This window comes from Dendrobates tinctorius, unplaced genomic scaffold (assembly GCF_039654945.1).
Source record: "Dendrobates tinctorius isolate UK_male_01 unplaced genomic scaffold, ASM3965494v1 ptg000007l, whole genome shotgun sequence".
In the NCBI taxonomy this organism is placed as follows: Eukaryota; Metazoa; Chordata; class Amphibia; order Anura; family Dendrobatidae; genus Dendrobates; species Dendrobates tinctorius.
Genome location: NW_027361675.1, coordinates 28,501,313 through 28,521,416, shown reverse-complemented (window position 1 = coordinate 28,521,416; position 20,104 = coordinate 28,501,313). Strand labels below are relative to the sequence as shown.

The 20,104-nt window shown below is 42.2% G+C and overlaps 1 protein-coding gene across 2 annotated transcripts in view; it reads left to right on the top strand.

Annotated features, from left to right (window-relative positions):
• LOC141087265 (bone morphogenetic protein 8A-like) overlaps positions 1 to 20,104 on the top strand; it is a 173,565-nt gene that overhangs the window by 122,504 nt on the left and 30,957 nt on the right. Inside the window, exon 6 of one of the 2 annotated variants that reach the window (XM_073572963.1) lies at positions 7,317 to 7,427. The exons of the other annotated variant lie outside the window; for it this stretch is intronic. Coding sequence (XP_073429064.1) covers positions 7,317 to 7,427 — 111 coding nt within the window. The remainder of the gene's footprint in view (positions 1 to 7,316; positions 7,428 to 20,104) is intronic. 2 annotated transcript variants of the gene reach the window in all.

The window sequence follows — 20,104 nt, the reverse complement described above, 5'->3', positions numbered from 1 at the left end:
ATACCACAGGGATTGCAGACATCATCATCATTGTCCACATCGGGGCTTACAATCTAAATTCCCTATAGTATGTCATTTAAGTGTGGTAGGAAACTGGAGAACCTGGCGGAAACCCATGCAAACACGGGGAGAACATACAAACTCCTTGCAGATGTTGTCGTAGTCAAGATGTAAAAAAAATCCATATCTCATTCACCTTTTAATGCAGCTGTAGATGTTCATTGGATGTAGTACAATAAAAAAAAAATTGTATCCGACCTGTAAATTGCTATTTTTTTTTTTTATTTCCCTTATTGAAAACATTAGTATAATTTGTGTGTTCCTCCTCTCACAGCACTAGTCTCACACATAGGCCATGTTCACATGTTCATTATTTGGTCAGTATTTTACATCAGCATTTCTAAGCCAAAATCAGGAGAGGAATAATCAGAGGAAAAGTACTGAGATACAGACTGCAGCACATCACCCCCTCATTCCTCACTTACAGTTTAGACACAGGTGCATCTTAAAAAATTAGAATATCATCAAAAAGTTAATTTATTTCAGTTCTTCAATACAAAAAGTGAAACTCATATTATATAGAGTCATGACAGAATGATCTATTTCAAGTGTTTATTTCTGTTAATGTTGATGATTATGGCTTACAGCCAATACAAAAACAAAAGTCATTATCTCAGTAAATTAGAATACTTTATAACATCAGCTTAAAAAAATTATTTTAAAATCGGAAATGTTGGCCTACTGAAATGTATGTTAATTAAATGCACTTAATACTTGTTCGGGCTCCTTTGGCATAATTTACTGCATCCATGCAGCGTGGCAGGGAGACGAGTAGCCTGTGGCACTGCTGAGGTGTTATGGAAGCCCAGGTTACTTTGATAGCAGCCTTCAGCTCATCTGCATTTTTGTGTCTGGTGTCTCTCATCTTCCTCTTGACAATACCTAAGGACAGACGAGTTTGCAGGCTAATCAAGCACAGTGAAACTGTTGTTTTTACACCAGGTATTGGTACTTTTGGCAGTGTGGACACTAGCCAAGTCCTGCTGTAGAATTAAATTTCCATCTCCAAAAAGCTTGTTGGCAGAGGGAAGCATGAAGTGCTCTAAAATTTCTTGGTAGATAGCTGCACTGACTTTGGTCTTGATAAAACACAGTGGACCTACACCAGCACATGACATGGCTCTCCAAACCATCACTGATTGTGGAAACTTCACACTAGACATCAAGCAGCTTGGATTGTCTGCCTCTCCACTCTTCCTCCAGACTCTGGGACCTTGACTTCTAAGGTCTAGTGCAAGAGGATCACTCGGAGGGTGTCATTTGAATCATGTCATCCAGAGATTTAGATGGAAACCCCAATATAAGTGCTCAGCGAAGAGCTCCGGATAAATGTGATCCTAAATGTTAAGTAAAATGTTCCTAATAAAAGCTTTAACTCAATCTACACAAAAAGCAAGTCTCAATTCATCTGTTAACATAAATATAGGGGGCTTCCATATTACTGGTACTATAAAGGCTCTGGAAAAGGACTATGGCTCCTCACCCTGCCAAAAAAAAATCCATCGAATTCTGCAATCCAAATGCCCTCCTTCTTTCTGAGCCTCACAGTGTGCCTAAACGACATATGTATTAGCCTTCTGACTGAGCACTCCGCCCCTTAGCCTCAGGTGTTTTTGATTGCAACATGATCCTACCCCTCCATAGAGATATAGACTTCAATCACATTAGGTTCCCAGAGAGATGTAGATGGTCTAAAAGAGGATTGGCATTAGGTCCTGGCAACGAGAATCACTTTAACGTGGCTGCCAGATACAAATGAATTGGCCAATTCATTTGCTAAGCATTCTCACTTTTTCTATTGCAGTAATGCAATCAATTTTCATATTTCATGTTTGCATGTGGAGCGCCCTGCAGGGCCGGGGGTTACTCGGTACTGGGCCGGTCAGGCTCTTTTAAAGGGGAAGTGTTTCACGGTGGTGATAGTGACCCGGTCGGCGGCCCTGGGCATCCAGTGTAGATGGAAGTTCAATGAGGGGGAAGATGCTAGGATAATTATAGGGAAAGGGGAATCGTGACGCCACCTGTGGTATTCGGCAAGGGTAGCCGACACTGCAATGCAGGTGCACTGGGACGGTGATAGAGCAGCAGAAATGGTGAAGCTCTCCACAGGCAGAGCTGTGTCCCAGGGCAGTTGAGCCGATGACGGTGATGGTGAATGCGGTGTAAAGCAGGCGAGATGTTAATAACACGAAGGACACAGCAGGGTGTAGTTTCAGAATTTTTACTCAGTCTTTTATGCGCTTGGTGCCCACTTGGTGCCATGTCCTTCGGGGAAGGGGTCCAGCAAACTCACAGGTAGATTGGTGACACAGTTTCAGGACTCCTCTTTATGTTCTCCTTTCTTGGCTGTCTCGTTCTCTCTGGCTACTCTCCTTACTCTCCTGCCCTGCGCCTTCATAAGTAGTGTCCCCAATCCAGCAGCCACGGACCTTGCCAAGCTACGTGGGTCAGGCCCCAGGGTCCTTTATCTCTTCGGCTGCCTTTTAGAGGAATGCTTGTGGATTTGGCTGTTGAACTGCCTTGTTCGGTATTCTCCACTAGACTTAGGGGCCAGCTCCTTTACTGCAACCTGGTCCTTCCTTTCCAGGATACGGGCCCCACTATTGACTTTCGCACTATCCTTGCCACTAGGACCCCTTCTATTCTCTTAGGAGCTTTCTTCTAATTCAAGGTACCTCACTGACCCTTTCTCTCCCCACGTCAGTCCTGCTCCTCCGCTGTCCAGTCACCGACTGACTCTTTCTAGAACAAACTATCTACCTCAGAACTAGCTCCTCCCACTAACTGTTACCTCTCTTTCACTGATTGGATCACATACCTACCACCACCTCCTAAGCTCCTCCTCCTCTACCTACCTTTCCCACTCACCTTCCAACACCCTTTCCTGGCCAGCCTTGTTATGAGCTCATTTTCTGCTCCATCAGTTGAGAGTTCCCCTTCCGTTCTCCCTCTGGTGGTGACAGGAGGTAGTGAGGTTGGCTTGAGTGGAAGTGATCAGCCACCTGGTGAGGAAGATAATGATTGGATCTCTGGAGTATCAGACTGGATATAAGACAGCCGACGCCCTATCCAGGTGCTGGTGATTCAGTTTGCTTCTCTGGTCTAGGACTCAGCTCTGTTCCAGTCTTCCAAAGATAAGTTTGTTTTTTGCTAATGTTCACACTTGCTCGTTGGTCTTTTCAGTTTTTTGTGTGGTCAGCCAGCCCAGCTGGGCTGTGCTGAATTTCCACTCTTATTTGCCAAATTACCTTTTTTTGTCCCTTATTAGATTGGCCTCTTTTTGCTCTGTCTCAGAATATTTCAGAGTGCTGATATAGTGGGAGAAGTCTAGTGACTTCAGGGTTAGTTTTGCTATCAGTTGTGTTGGACATTTTGTAGGGTTTTTTAGCAGACTGCAGACAGTGTCTTTCCTTTCCTGTCCTTTCTAGTTGGTCGGGCCCCATCGTTTGCTCAGCCTATTTTTCTGCCTTTGTTTGTTTGTGTTTTCATCTTTTTTCACCGTCAATACATGTGGGGGGGGCTGTCTCTCTTTTGGGGTCTGCTCTGGGGCAGTTAGTTTTCCTCTTTTCCTGCTTTAGGCTTATCTAGTTCTCTGGTTGTGACGAGGCGTCTAGGACCACCGTAGGAACACTCCACGACTGCTGCTAGTTGCGTGTTAGGATCAGGGTTCTGCAGTCTGCATAGTTACCAACCTCTTTAGTTTTCTGAGACTTAGCATGTATTGTTTTTTATTTCCTCCTCGGCTACCCGTTCATAACACAGCCTGGTGTGTGTTGGGTGCAAGTGTTATGAGTCCTGGGTGGTGCTCCCTTCTTACCTAAGGGTGGGATACCACACCTCTGGATGAGGTGCAGTACCTCTGTGGTGACTGGACCCTCAGGGGCGCCACACATGCTATAGCTCTACAGAGTGCCGCTTTATTTGTTGGATGAACTACATTTAGTGTCCACATGTTTGGCATTTCTGTAATGATGAGAGCCTGCTTAATTTACGGGTGCATGTTTTCAGAAGCATGAGCTGGGCATAATGTACTGGGCATTACAACGTACTAAGCATGTTCGAGCATTTGCAATTGCAGATTTGCAATTTTCACTCCACAACATCCACTGCTGCTTGTTTCTGGAATACACCCATGGAGTCAAAATAGTCACTACACTTGTAGATAAATTCCCAAAGGGGTATAATTTCCAAAATGGGGTCACTTGAGGGGGTATTCTGCCCTTCTAGCACTTAGGGACTCTGTATATGGAGTCTGCAAAGAATCCTAGGAAACTCTGTGCTCCAGTAGGCAAATAGCGCTTTGTCCCTCTCAATTCTCGCCATGTGGCTAAACAGTACTGTACAGCCACATAAGAGTTATTTCTACATTCAGCAGAAATTGGGGGACACATTTTGCTGCAATTGTTACCCATTTTACCTTGTGAAAATGTAAAATCTGGGGCTAAAATAACATTTTTGTGGTAAAAATTTAATTATTTTTTCTTCACTGCCCAATGATATAAAATTCTGTGAAACATCCATGGTGTAAATATGAGCACTGGACCATTAGATTAATTCAAAGGTGTAGTTTGTAAAATGAGGTCACTTAAGGGGGGTTCTGCTGTTCTGACACCTCAGGGGCTCTCCTAGTGGATCATGGCATCCACAAATCATAACAGTAAAATCTGCACTAAATTATTGTGCTCCTTCCCTTCTGAGTTTTGCACTGTGCCTAAAAAATAGTTCCTGATTACATGTAAGGTATTAAATAAATTAATGAACCTGGCACTCAACTTAATGTAGTGAGAAGAAATTTTATTCAGTTCACAGTGAGTAGTACAGCAGCAAACGTTTCAGTCAACCCGACCTTCTTCAGTTACGTACTCAGAGTGGTAGAAGGATTCAGATGAATACCGTGATGTAATCACCTGGGTATATCGGCAACCGTGAGGACCATATGCAATGCGTAGCTAATGGACTTATAGACAAGCGGTGAATATTGTGTCCCGATACCCATTCGTACCCTACTTTCTTCACAAGACTTTTCATATAAGTCCATTAGCTAAACTACATTAAGTTGAGTGCCAGGTTCATTAATTTATCACTATACGGTTTGGGAACCTACCTAGGCACCATTCACAGTAGTGCTCACGATTTCATCTTTCATACATACAGGGTATTGGCATACTCAAGAAAAATTGCACAACATACTGAGCGGCCCATTTTTTCCTATTAGCCATTAGAAAAATTGGTGTCAACATGCTCACTGCATCCCCAGATGAATTCATTGAGAAGTGTAGTTTGTAAAATGACATTATTTATGGGGGGTTTCTGCTGTTCAGGCACCTCAAGGGCTCCTCCAATATGACATAGCACCCACAAACCATTCCAGCAAAATCTGAACTCCAACATGGTGCTCCTTCCCTTCTAAGCTTTGCGTTGTGTCTCAAAAGTAGTTTTCGACCACATATGGAGTATCGGTACTCAGGATAAATGGCACAACAAACTGTGTGGTGCAATTTCTCCTGTTATGAAAATAAAAAATTTGGGGCTAAAGGAACTTTTTTTATTTTCAAGGCTCAACGTTATAAATTTCTGTGAAGCACCTGGGTGATAAGGTGCTCACCACACATCTAGATACATTCCTTGAGGGTTCTAGTTTCCAATATTAAGTCACTTGTAGGGGGTTTCCATTCTTTAGGCACATCAGGGGCTCTCCAAAAGTGACATAGCATCCGCTCGCGATTCCAGAAAATTTGGAGTTAAAAAAGTCAAGCGGTGCTCTTTCCCTTATGAGCCCTGCCATTCACCCAAACAGTAGATTCCCTCCACAAACGGTATATCAGCGTGCTCAGGAGAATTTGCACAACAAACTTTGAGGTCCATTTTCTCCTGTTACCCTTGTGAAAATAAGAAAATTGGGGTTTAAAGTAAATTTTTTGTTAATAAACGTCTTGAATGTGATTTAAAGCACCTTGTGTGGTGCAGATTTTAGAATGGGGTCAATTTTGGATATTTTCTGTCCTATAGGCCCCACAAAGTTACTTCAAATGTGCTGTGGTCCAAAAAAAAAAAATGAATTTGCATATTTTGTTGGAAAAATGAGAAATCTCTGGTCAATTTTTAACCCATATAACTTCCTAACAAAAAAATTTTGTTTAAAAAATTGTGCTGATGTAAAGTAGACATATGAGAAATGCTATTTATTAGCTATTTTGTGTGACATAACTGGTTTAAGGACATAAAGATTAAAAGTTTGAAAATTGCTAAATTTTCATAATATTCGCCAAATTTCAAATTTTTTCACAAATAAACGCCAGTCATAGCGAACAAATTTTACCACTATCATGAAGTACAATATGTCAATAAAAAACTTTCTCAGAATCAGAGGGATCCGTTGAAACGTTCCAGAGTTATTACTACATAAAATGACAGTGGTCAGAATTGTAAAATTGGGCCTGGCCATGAAGGTGAAACAGAAGAGGCTAAAAGAAACTACATCTGGAGGTCTGGAGTTTTCTGAACCTGGAAGACCCCTTTATTCAGTCAGTTTATAGTCAGAATGGATGCCACTTTTATCTGAAAAGATATATCCCAAATTCCACACAAGTTTCATAAACTTACATAAACTACTGATTCAAGTTGCTAGGTACGCTTTAGGCTGTGTGCCCACGTTGCGGTTTTTTAAGCGTTTTTGAAGCGTTTGTGCCGGATCAGACGCTTCAGAAATGTTTAAAAGAAGCTTCCCATTCAATTTAATGCATTTTTGGCTTTTTGGCCAATGCATGCATTTTTTTCCGCTCAGAAAAAGCTTAGAGGCTAAAAAGGCAGCATGCTCATTATTTTCCACATAGGTCCACGTTTTTAGCTATTTCCAATGTTCCCAGAAACCGCGCGGGAAAAAAGCATCAAAAACGTGCGGTTTTTGTGCAAAAATCGCGCGGAAATAAAACGCGCGGTTTATGGGAAGAAGTCCGGTTTTCTGAGCGTTTAAAAACGCTAACGTGGGCACATAGCCTTAAGCAAACAGTTTGGGTGAGAAATTAAACAGGATGTATTTGCTTTTTCATGAACTAAAACACACCATCATATTCTAATAATCTATAAAAGAAAAATTTAAAGAAGAAAAATTAAAAATACTGTTAGAATAATAAACAACAACAATAGACAAAATCTGTTTGGGGCAAGTTGTATGGCTCAAATATGATAAAAAATGTGAACTACCTACCATTGCCTTGTGTATATGTTTTGACTAATTTCTAATTTTATTTCTATAGGACTGGGTAATAGCTCCACAGGGGTATTCAGCATTTTACTGTGAGGGAGAATGTTCATTTCCCCTTGATTCCTGTATGAATGCCACCAATCATGCCATCTTACAATCATTAGTAAGTAAAACACTATTCATTGTGCACCATTTATATATGGGGAGTAGATACAAAGTATGTATAAAATATCTTCCCTACATAGCAAAACACTCCTGAGAAGGGATCTGTGCTGATAAAAACAAACTTAGAAAAGTGGGGTCAAAAACTTTTCATATGAAAATACAAATTTTATTAAATCTTATTAAAGTTCATGCAAGCCTATGTTCACATGTTGCGATTTTGCTGCATTTTTTTCATGCAAATTTAATGCTGCATTTTACAGTAAGAGCAAAGGTTATGACATTTCAAAATTCTCATGCACACACATTATTTTTTTTTTTGCCTGACTGATTTGGAACACTTCTGCGTTTTTGCAAACTGTCGATGTCGATTCTTTCAGCGTTTTTGCAGCATTTTTCCAGTGTTTTTTTTACCAATAGAAAGCAATGGGTAGGTTCAAAAACACAGCAAAAAAATTAGGTATCAGGTTTTGCTGCATTTTTGGTGCAAAAACCTGAGGAAGTTGCATCATGATTTTTTGAGGGCCACTAAACTTTATCAACATGCAGTAGAGACAATTAAAATATTGCAAAAAAAACTCAGAAAAATCTGCTTTTTTAAAGCAGTTTCCTTACTGCCAAGGGAGGAGGTTTTCACTGCAGGAAAAAAACGCAGTAAAAACACAGCGTGTGAACATAGTCTAATAGATAGGAAAATAAAGTAGCTTATCAGTATAATATACTATACATCAAAAACATGATTCCATGGTAATTAATATTGAGAGGTATATACTGTAGTAATAAGTTTGCTATAATGTGTAAGTGCAGTTACAGAGAAATTACAGAGAAATTACCCCAAATAGCTCACAGGGGCAGCGTCAATCATATGAGGCACTTTTCTTATACTTATCATGGGTGAGATTTGTGCTTCTATCAATTGGACTTTACATGTACCATGTTTATGTATTTACTTTGTATTCCTGTAAATTGTCCTTAATTTGGGAATGCTGGGTAATTTCCCACTAATTGCACTTGCACTTTACAGTGGGCTTTCTACTGTATACCTCTTGATATTTAAGGATTTATCCAGGACTATCTACCTGCTGTGCCTGATGCCAATCTATGCTGGCACACAGCGGTCACTCTGTTCACAGGGATGTGACAGCCGAAATCAAGCTGATTGACAACCAGCTCCCTGCTGCCAAACTGTGGGGAGCAGGCTGTTAATCAACATGATGTCTGTAGTCACTTTCTTTTGATGTCACGCTGTGAATGTATATAAATAGAGAAAGAGGTCCTGCACTGTCCCTAGGGCTGGGACCCTAACAATACCTGCTCCCAAAGGTACCACTAAAGGTGAGGAGGTTTGGGCCAACAACCTTACTGTTGTCTTGTTATTCCCTAAGCTGTCCCCTCCCACTACCCAGGAGGCATGGGACAGAACTACTAGTGTATAAACACGCAAGACAAACAGGGATAACAAAAAGCAACAACACTAAAAATAAACAAAAAACACTCACCAATGGTAGAGAGGTATATAGGGAAGGGTAGGAATTTACAAACCAAATGGGAATATGACGATGTGGAAAATATGCACCCAAAAGCAGCATGCAACAATATCCAGCAGATATAATTACCGGAGGCATTGGTGTTGTGAGTTCATTTTCCCCTTCATTACTGAGGCCCGAGGAACTCCCTCTTCTGGTAAAGAAAGGTAGTGAGCCTGATTGTCAAACACCTGAGGCGGATGGTTGTGACTGGCTGAGTGGAGTTACGGACTGGATATAATGCTGCCGACGCCCTTCTGCCCTGCGGGTGACTTCTCTGTGGGATCCTTGGAGACCAGTCTGAATTCCTGCTCCTCCAAAGCTAAGTTTGCTGCTCGGCCTTTTGCTTTTGTGCTTTGACTTTGTTTTTGCTTTGTTTTTCTGGATTTCTTCCATTCCCTGCTGGGGTGTGCTGAATTCATTTAGCTCTGTCTTCTGAAAATACCGGAGTGCTGATTCAGTTTTTGAAGCCTAGCTGCTTCAGAGCCTTTTTCATATCAGCTGGTTGGCTTATGTCTTTGATAGGGTTTTGGCAGATTGCAGACAGCAGCCTTCCTGTCCTTTCCTATCTAGGTAGTTTTGGAGCCCCGTCTTTGCTCAGTCTATCTTTCTGTCTGTGTTAGTATTTTCATCTTGCTTCACCGTCATTATATGTTGGGGGCTGCCTATTGCTTTGGGGTCTGCTCTGGGGCAGTTTAGATTTCCCCTTTTCTTTCTTTAGGCCTATGTATTTCTCCGGCTGTGATCGAGGGGTCTAGGGCATCGTAGGAACCCCCCACGGCTACTGCTAGTTGTGTTGATAGGTTCAGGGGTCTGCAATCTGATAGTTGCCAACTTCTCTGGTTTTCTGGACTTAGCTTGTATTTCTGCTTTTGCCTCCTACGGTGACTCATTCATAACAGAATCACCCGCCATACCGCAGATTCTAGGGTACTCAATAGCAGGAAAGAATTGTAAAAAAAAAAAAAAAAAAGTGTGTATATTTTTTCCTCTATATTTCTGAGGCCGTAGGGGGAATTTTTTTTTTTTCTCTCAATGGAGATAAAGCAATTGTCTGATCGTGTGGAGCAGCTCGCTGCGGAAGTGCGGGGAATTTCCACCTACCTTGCTCATTCACATGCTGCTGAACCAAAGATTCCTACACCTGATGTATTTTTTGGGGATCGGTCTAAATTTTTGAATTTCAAAAATAATTGTAAATTATTTTTTGCCTTGAAGCCTAACTCGTCAGGGAGCTCCGCGCAGCAGGTTAAAATTGTCATCTCTTTGCTGCGTGGCGATCCCCAGGATTGGGCGTTTTCTTTGAAACCAGATGATCCTATTCTGACTAATGTGAATGCATTCTTTCAAGCTTTGGGGTTGTTGTATGACGAACCTAATGCCATTGATCAGGCTGAAAAGACCCTGCTGGCATTGAGCCAGGGTCGTGATTCTGCAGAATTGTACTGTCAAAAATTCCGAAAGTGGGCAGTACTTACTACCTGGAATGATAATGCCTTGGCTGCTCTCTTTCGGAAGGGGTTGTCAGAAGCCGTAAAAGATACTATGGTGGGATTTCCTGTTCCCTCTGGTCTTGACGATTCTATGTCATTAGCCATTCAGGTTGATCGGCGTTTGCGCGAACGCAAAGCTGCACGAGAGGTGTTGCCACCTGTTGAACAAATGTCTGAACCTATGCAATGTGATAGAGTTTTTTCCAGAGAGCAGCGTCAGGAGTTCAGAAGGCGTAATAAGTTGTGTTTTTTCTGTGGAGATGCCTCGCATATTATTTCTGTCTGTCCCAAACGAGAGAAATGCTTTGCACACACGTTTTCTGTTGGGGGTGTTCAACCTAAGTTTCTTCTGGCTATTACTCTGATCTGCTCCCTGTCCACATTTTCCGCCAAGGCGTTTGTGGATTCAGGAGCAGCCCTAAACCTAATGGACTTGGATTTTGCTAAACGTTGTGGATTTCCGATGACACCTCTGCAGACGCCTATCCCTTTGAGGGGAATTGATGCTACTCCTTTGGCTAAAAATAAACCCCAGTTTTGGACCCAGGTGGTAATGCGGGTCGCCCCAGACCATCAAGAAAATTGCAGATTTCTGGTGTTGCATAATCTGCATGATACTGTTGTTCTGGGGTTTCCCTGGTTACAGATTCATAATCCAGTTTTGGATTGGAAATCTGTGTCTGTGGTGAGTTGGGGTTGTCGGTGTGCCTTTAGTGAGGCTCCGGTGTTTTCCACCTCTCCTCAGTCGCATGATGTTCCTGATTATTTGGCGGACTTTTATGATGTATTTAGTGAGAATGAGTCTGCGTCTCTGCCTCCTCATAGGAGTTATGACTGTGCAATTGAACTGAGCCCGGGGTGTAAATTTCCCAAGGGTCGGCTCTTCAATTTATCTGTACCCGAGCACGAGGCTATGCGATCCTATATTAAGGAGGCGTTGGAGAAGGGTCATATTAGACCATCCTCGTCACCCTTGGGTGCCGGTTTTTTTTTTGTAGCCAAAAAGGATGGATCATTAAGACCTTGTATTGATTATCGTGCCCTCAACAAAATTACTGTTAAATATCAGTATCCGTTACCCCTGATTTCTGATCTATTCTCCAGAGTTAAAGGTGCTTGCTGGTTTACCAAGCTTGACCTCAGGGGGGCGTATAATCTTATTCGCATTAAGCATGGGGATGAATGGAAGACGGCGTTTAATACTCCGGAGGGACATTTTGAGTATCTGGTGATGCCTTTTGGGCTCACTAATGCCCCTTCTGTCTTCCAGTGCTTCATGAACGATATTTTCCGAGATTTTGTCGATAAATTTTTGATTATCTATCTGGATGATATTTTGATCTTCTCCAAGGATTGGGATTCTCATGTGGAACATATTCGGACTGTGTTCCGGATCTTGAGGGAGAATTCCCTGTATGTCAAGGGATCTAAATGCCTTTTTGGAGTACAGAGGATCTCTTTTTGGGATTTATTTTGTCCCCGTCAACTACTGAAATGGACCCGGCCAAGGTACAGGCCATTCACGATTGGGTTCAGCCCACTTCTTTGAAGGCCCTCCAGAAGTTTTTGGGTTTTGCTAATTTTTATCGGAAATTTATAGCAAAATTTTCTAGTATTGCCAAGCCATTGGCTGATTTGACTAAAAAGGGTGCTGATGTGTTAAATTGGTCTCCGGAGGCTGTTTCTTCCTTTCAGGAGTTGAAGCGAAGATTCACCTCCGCCCCGGTTTTGCGGCAACCTGATGTCTCACTTCCATTCCAGGTAGAGGTGGATGCTTCTGAGATTGGTGCAGGAGCTGTTTTGTCCCAAAAGGATCCTGTAACATCTAAATTGAATCCCTGTGCTTTCTTTTCCCGAAAGTTCTCTCCATCTGAACGTAACTATGATGTGGGGAATAGGGAACTGTTGGCCATGAAATGGGCATTTGAGGAGTGGAGACATTGGTTGGAGGGAGCTAAGCATCAAGTCGTGGTCCTCACTGACCACAAGAATTTGATTTACCTAGAGTCGGCTAAGCGCTTGAACCCTAGACAGGCTAGGTGGGCCTTGTTTTTTACACGTTTTGATTTTGTGGTTTCTTTTCTTCCTGGAACAAAGAATGTCAAGGCAGACGCCCTCTCTAGGAGCTTCCTTGCTGATTCTCCTGTGGTGACCAAGCCTGCTACCATCTTAGGCGAAGGGGTAGTTCTTTCCGCCATCTCGCCCGATTTGAGACGTGCTCTGGAAGAGTTCCAGGAGGACAAACCTGAGCGTTGTCCCAGTGGAAAGTTGTATGTTCCTGACCAGTGGAAGAAGAGAGTGATGTCTGAAGTTCATTGCTCTGCTTTGGCTGGTCATCCAGGTATTTTTGGTACTAGAGATCTGGTGAGTCGGTTTTTTTGGTGGCCCTCCTTGTCTCGTGATGTCAGGAATTTTGTGCAGTCCTGTGGGACGTTCTCCCGGTCTAAATCGTGTTCTCGCTCTAGTGGGTTGTTGATGCCTTTGCCTGTCCCCAAGAGGCCATGGACCCATATTTCAATGGATTTCATCTCTGATATGCCTGTCTCTCAGAGGATGACTGTTATTTGGGTGATTTGTGATAGGTGGTTCGTTTGCACGGGATTCCTGAGAACATTGTATCTGACAGAGGAGTGCAGTTTGTGTCTAGATTTTGGAGAACTTTCTGTTCCAGGCTGGGAATTCAGTTGTCTTTCTCCTCTGCTTTTCACCCTCAGACCAATGGGCAGACAGAGAGAACAAACCAGACCTTGGAGTCATATTTGAGATGTTTTATTTCTGCTGATCAGGATGATTGGGTTTCATTTTTGCCCTTGGCCGAATTTGCTTTGAATAATAGAGCTAGTTCTGCCACTTTGATGTCACCTTTTTTTTGTAACTTTGGGTTTCATCCTTGATTTTCTTCAGGGCAGGTGGAGCCCTCTGCCTGCCCAGGTGTTGACACTGTGGTGGAGAGAATGCACCAAATCTGGGACCAAGTGGTGGATAAGTTATCTCTCTCCCAGGAGAAGGCCCAGCGGTTTTCCAACCGACATAGGACCATTGGTCCCCAGTTTAAGGTTGGTGATATGGTGTGGTTATCATCAAAAAATATTGCTATGAAGGTGGCTTCTCCTAAGTTTAAGCCTAGATTTATTGGACCTTACAAGATTGTGGAGATTATTAATCCGGTCTCTTTTCGTTTGGCTCTTCCTGTCACATTTAAAATCCATAATGTGTTCCATAAATCTTTGTTGAAGAGGTTTGTTGAACCTGTTGTTCCGGGGGTGGCACCTCCAGACCCTGTATTGGTTGAAGGTAACATGGAGTATGAGGTAGAGAAAGTACTGGATTCCCGTCTGGCTAGACGGAGACTCCAGTATTTGGTTAAGTGGAAGGGTTATGGTCAGGAGGATAATTCCTGGGTCTCCGCCTCTGATATTCATGCCAAACGATTGGTGCGTGCCTTTCAAGGGGCTCACCCTGATCGCCCTGGTGGCATAGTTGAGGGTTCGGTGACCCCTCCTCAAGGGGGAGGTACTGTTGTGAGTTCATTTTCCCCTTCATTACTGAGGCCCGAGGAACTCCCTCTTCTGGTAAAGAAAGTTAGTGAGCCTGATTGTCAAACACCTGAGGCTGATGATTGTGACTGGCAGAGTGGAGTTACGGACTGGATATAATGCTGCCGACGCCCTTCTGCCCTGTGGGTGACTTCTCTGTGGGATCCTTGGAGACCAGTCTGAATTCCTGCTCCTCCAAAGCTAAGTTTGCTGCTCGGCCTTTTGCTTTTGTGCTTTGACTTTGTTTTTGCTTTGTTTTTCTGGATTTCTTCCATTCCCTGCTGGGGTGTGCTGAATTCATTTAGCTCTGTCTTCTGAAAATACCTGAGTGCTGATTCAGTTTTTGAAGCCTAGCTGCTTCAGGGCCTTTTTCATATCAGCTGGTTGGCTTATGTCTTTGATAGGGTTTTGGCAGATTGCAGACAGCAGCCTTCCTGTCCTTTCCTATCTAGGTAGTTTTGGGGCCCCGTCTTTGCTCAGTCTATCTTTCTGTCTGTGTTAGTATTTTCATCTTGCTTCACCGTCATTATATGTTGGGGGCTGCCTATTGCTTTGGGGTCTGCTCTGGGGCAGTTTAGATTTCCCCTTTTCTTTCTTTAGGCCTATGTATTTCTCCGGCTGTGATCGAGGGGTCTAGGGCATCGTAGGAACCCCCCACGGCTACTGCTAGTTGTGTTGATAGGTTCAGGGATCTGCAATCTGATAGTTGCCAACTTCTCTGGTTTTCTGGACTTAGCTTGTATTTCTGCTTTTGCCTCCTACGGTGACTCATTCATAACACATTGGTGTTTTCTGTAGTCTTTTTTTTTATTCAAAATCCAGCAGCAACTATGATCTCCAACTCAGCACAGCGACTCCAAGGAGCTAGCACGTAAAACTTTCACTGGTGAGGAAAAGGTCTGGCCAAATTTTATAGCGAGAGGAAATGACCAGATCAGGAACAGCTGTGAAATGGATCTGCAAGTTTCTAACCAGCATAGAAAGGGTTGTTAACCTCTTCAGCTGTAAGGGAGGGACAGGACTGTAGTAGTGACCTGAACAACCGCAATATTTATGTCCAGTCCTTCCCCTACAGAAAACTGGACTCTTCTCTTCAGCATACCTGCAACTCCAGATTCAGCTTCCTATGGGCACTTCCCAGTCGATGACGGTCCCTCTTTCAGGCGACTCCCAGCAATAGAGACACAGTCCAAGTTAACTTTAACATTTCCTTTACTGAGTACTTCACACATTACATCCACAGTTGGTACATCGTGACAATTACTGGTTTCCTCATCTTTCCCTTTCTGGCTGTCGCTTTTGTGCAGTACACGCCTGGATTGAACCATCCTAGACTGCTCCCCATTTCCTTCCTGGCCTGACCTCGCCATGATGACAGTTCCTTCTGCCTGTTTCGCCCCAGGCACAAAATCATCAGTCACCAGGTTTGGTTGCCTCTGTTAAAGCATCCGGCCTGTCTGTACCGATCTCGTCGAAGCTCCAACTTCCTTCATCTCCTCAGTCCACCTGACTCCTGCCCAAAAAAGCATCTGCCCAGGTGATAAGTCGCCACATCTTTCCTTTCTTGTTCTGGCCCACTGCTATGAAACACTGTGGCTGTGGGTAACATTGGCTGCAGCACTTTAACGTTACATGGCTGCCAAGCTGTCTGGGCCTATAGCCCATGTAGACACTAGGGCACCCTGGCCCCATCTGACTTAACTTCCTACCCCGGCAGCCTCATGTACAATTAACACTCTATAAACATCCTATCAGCTATACCTATAAGGCCCATTAGTATGCCCCCCATCTAGTGGCCCACAACAGAACTACACTTAACCTATGTATAAGAACTATGTACTAAAGTGCCCTTCATCCCCAAAAGGATGCACTTAGCCTATACTACACATGAACATCAATATACATCACTTTATATTATATAGAGTGTAGCTCTAAGGAACGCAGACTCTAAAGCATGGTAACATATATATATATATATATATATATATATATATATATATATATATATAGCTTCACAACACATAGTGATTTTCTAACCCCAGATCTCCCAGGAAGGCGTGACCCACTCGTGACAGTTGATGTAGAGCAGCTGAATCGCCGACAGGAGCATTCACCGGGTAGAATAAGCATGTAGTTAGCAACTACCTGCCTGTTAATTTTTAGTCTCATAGTAAAAAAAAAATAGAATAATAGTCCTGAATAAATCCTTTAATTACCATGGAATCATATTTATGATACTGTGACTATCATGCTGAAATGCTGCTATTTTTTCCTATCCTCTTTTGTTGACCTCAATATTATTATGCAGACTTTTTTCTGTTTTAATATGATTTAATAACATTATTTTTATATGGTAAATTTGTGACTACAGTTTTCTAAGTATGTAGAATCATTAGTAAGTGATGCTATTCAATAATGTGTTCTTTATTTGTTTTATATTTTTGATTTTTAGCCATCAAAAGACACAGACCTCTGGTTATAAATGTTTCCGAAATATGTAAAAAAGGAAAAATATGTCACACTTAAAAAAAAAAAAATCAATGTAGTACAAAGCAGAACAGAAAAACTAAATGGATCCAAATTAGAAACATAAAATTCCCATTAGGGACACAAAAAACAAACCAGGGAAATCTGCAGTTTCCAATAATTCTCCTTTATGTGAATACAAAGGGATAAGATCATGAACATACGGATATTTGAGTTAGTTTAGGCAACAACTAATATAAGATAACAGATAACTAGACTAAAGGAAATAAAAGGTACACAATACTCAAGCAAACAGCAAAAATTACTGTGCGTCTAGTTGCGAGTTTGGTGGCCACTAAAATCATTCCAGCTCACTGGAAGTTGCTATTTTGCAGCCCCCTACACTTGCTTATAGGATAAAGGGCCCAAGTGAGATCCATCCACTGGTATAAAAGAACATAATGGAAGTGGTTGACTTAAATCAGTTCAAGACTTTGTGCACAAGGAGTCTTTTTGTTGCGTTTTGGAGCAAAAGGTGAACAGAAACTCCAAGTTTTTGAGTAGTTTTAAGTATTTGAGGAGAATTTTGTAGAACTTCCGCTCAGTTTCTGCTCCTAAAACTCCTTAAAAAAAACTGTGTGCACATAACGTTAACAAACGGAAAAGCCAAGCAAATTGTATAATTCATGGTTTACTTTGTGTTAGACAATTTCCATTCTTACTTGGATTGATTTAGCAAGGCAAGGCTTTTGGCTCAGCATTTGTATATTGATACATGGCAAGTATTAACTGCATAATTGTCCTGCTAGGTTTCTGAGCTAATCCTTCTGATAAGAAATTCTGAGACAGATTTTAACAAAATTCTAACAAGGAAGAGACAAAGTATCTTAACTCTGCAAATGAGTTGAATAGTGGTGAATGGATCTTTTATATCAAATCACAGAGCTGAGATACAAAGGTTACCGATACTCCGAAGTGTTGTCTAGACTCCCATGAAAATCTACACTGAGATAGTCATGAAGAATTGATACCTGGGATTAGTGATAATACATTTAACATTTTGTATCGTAATCAGTCTATTCATTGTGTGCCTACAATATTAGTTCTACAGACATCCTTTTTACCCATTTCTACAATAATTTGCATATATTTGACAAAATACTATAATTTAAAGGTTGTTTATCGTGCAATGTTGGAAAAATTATAGACATAGTACCGGAAATGTAATAGAATAGGAAAAGGAAATCTAACTATGGTACATACACTATTTTTCAATTATTCTCTATGAGGAGCAACATTACTTTTAAAGAGGTTGTTCAGTTAACATATGAAGGTAAATATGTTTAAAGGGAATGTGTCATTAGTCATGATGTGTTAACCCAAACAGTAAAGTTCAGGATCCATATCAGACATCTAGTGGCCATGCATGGACCTCGAACAAGGACTTTTCACGGAAGTCCGTGTTACTGTTCAGGTTCGGCAGCCCGAACAAAGCTTGTTGAAAGGCTGGGCGCAGCCAATCAACAACTTTTCCAGTGTGGGCTCTTACAGCTCCATCACAGCCATGCCACGTATTGACATGGCTGTAAGTGGCCTGAGTAATATGTAAAAAAAAATAAATAAATTAAAAAAAAAAAAAAAAAAAAATGATGTTCAGTCCCCACTATTTTTGCTATCAAGTGCAGGTAAAACAGATAGCTGCAGGCTACATCTCTCAGCTGTCTGGTTTATCTTGGCTGGGTGTAAATGTATTTTTCTTAAATATTTAAATACATAATTTAAAAAAACGGTATGGGGTGCCCCTTAAGTAGACAGCTGGGGGCTGGTATTCTCAGGCTGTGAAGGGCCACAGATATTGACACTCCACAGACTAAAAATAGCAGCCTGCAGCCACAGAAAAGGCACATCCATTAGACGCACCAATTCTGACCCTTTGCCTGGCTCTTTCCACTTGCCCTGGTGCATTGGCAAGCGGGGTAATGGTAACCTCATAGTCAAAAGTAATAAATACACAAACACAGAAAAGTCCTTTAATTGTACAAAATACTTTCAAACCTTCTTTTACCCACTTATTACCTTTAAAAAAAAAAATTCCCTTTTTCATGCCCTCTCAGCTCCAATTGGTGGTCGCTACCACATCCTGATTGGCAGCCTTGCCTTTAAATGAAGGTGACATAGTAGCGCTTCAGTTCTTTGTTCCTGACCGCGTGCGTCCTGGCTTGCTGAACCTAGTAGCATTCACCGGCTGTGACTCCACATCAATTGATCTATTATTCAACGGTTCTTCAGACACCTAAACTCTGTGTTCACGGTAGGTATCTTTGGGGTCTCAAATGCGTTTCCATTTGCTTAATTTATAGGACACCTAAATTATCTGCTATTATTGCTCTGGAGAGAGGGCTTGTCTTCTATCTGTGTACATATGCTTTTGCATGGGCAGCCATTTTAGTTGGTCAAAGCACGTTTACTGGCACTCCCGCTAACAGAATAGTATGCAATTTTGCATCACACGTAGCATGTACAGTTTTAATAATTGCTTTTTTGTTTTGTTGAAACTTTTATAATCTTTTTTCTTATTTTTTTCTTCAGTTTGCACCATCATGAACAATGCGCAGTGTTCTGTTGTGGTGGCTGCCTTGCTGGTTGAGGAAGCTCAGCGTCGAGATGAGGCACGGATGCTGGAGAGGCGTTCAAAAAGAAAGCGTCGCATCTGGACCAGAGAATGGTTGCAGAGGAGGTCCGAATTGTCCCACATGCAATTAGTGAGAGAGCTGCAGGACAAAAATCCACATGATTTCCGTAACTATCTGCGGATGTCGGAGGGATCGTTCATCTATTTACTGGAGCAAATTACTCCACTTATTGAACGCAAGGATACAGCGATGTGCGCTGCCATCCCGGCTGATGAAAGATTGGCAGTCACGCTGCGATTCCTGGCCACCGGACGCTCACTTCAAAACTTGCATTTTTCTGCTGCTATTTCAAGGGCCCTGCTGAGCGCTCTTATTCCGAAGACATGTAAAGCTATTTTCAATTGTCTATGGAGCTACATGGAGTTTCCAAATACAGAGGACGATTGGAAAAAGATTGCCTCCGATTTTGAGGAACTTTGGCAGTTTCCTAATTGTGGTGGGGCTTTGGACGGGAAACATGTCCGTATCACACAACCACCCAACAGCGGGTCCTATTTCTTTAATTACAAGGGCTATTTCAGCATCATCCTGATGGCCCTTGTGAACGCAAATTATGAATTCATTTATGTAGACGTTGGCATGAATGGAAGGGTTTCCAATGGTGGAGTTTTGGAGCATACACTTTTTGGAGAACGTTTATGTAGCTGTGACCTTCACTTGCCTCCCAACTCTGAGACTAGAGGAAACCTGAACTTTGTTTGTCGGTGACGAGGTCTTCCCGCTTCATTCCAATTTGATCAAACCGTTCCCCCAAAAAACTCTGACAGGGAAATAAGGATTTTCAATTACACGTCGGGTGGTAGAAAATGCCTTCGGTATCATGGCCAATCGCTTCCGCGTTTTGCACACGCCTATAAACATGTGTGATGTCACGTGTGACTGGATACACCGCCTCCAGCAGGGTAAATTTCTATAACACCCATGAACCTGGATACACCACCTCCAGCAGGGCGAATTTAAAACA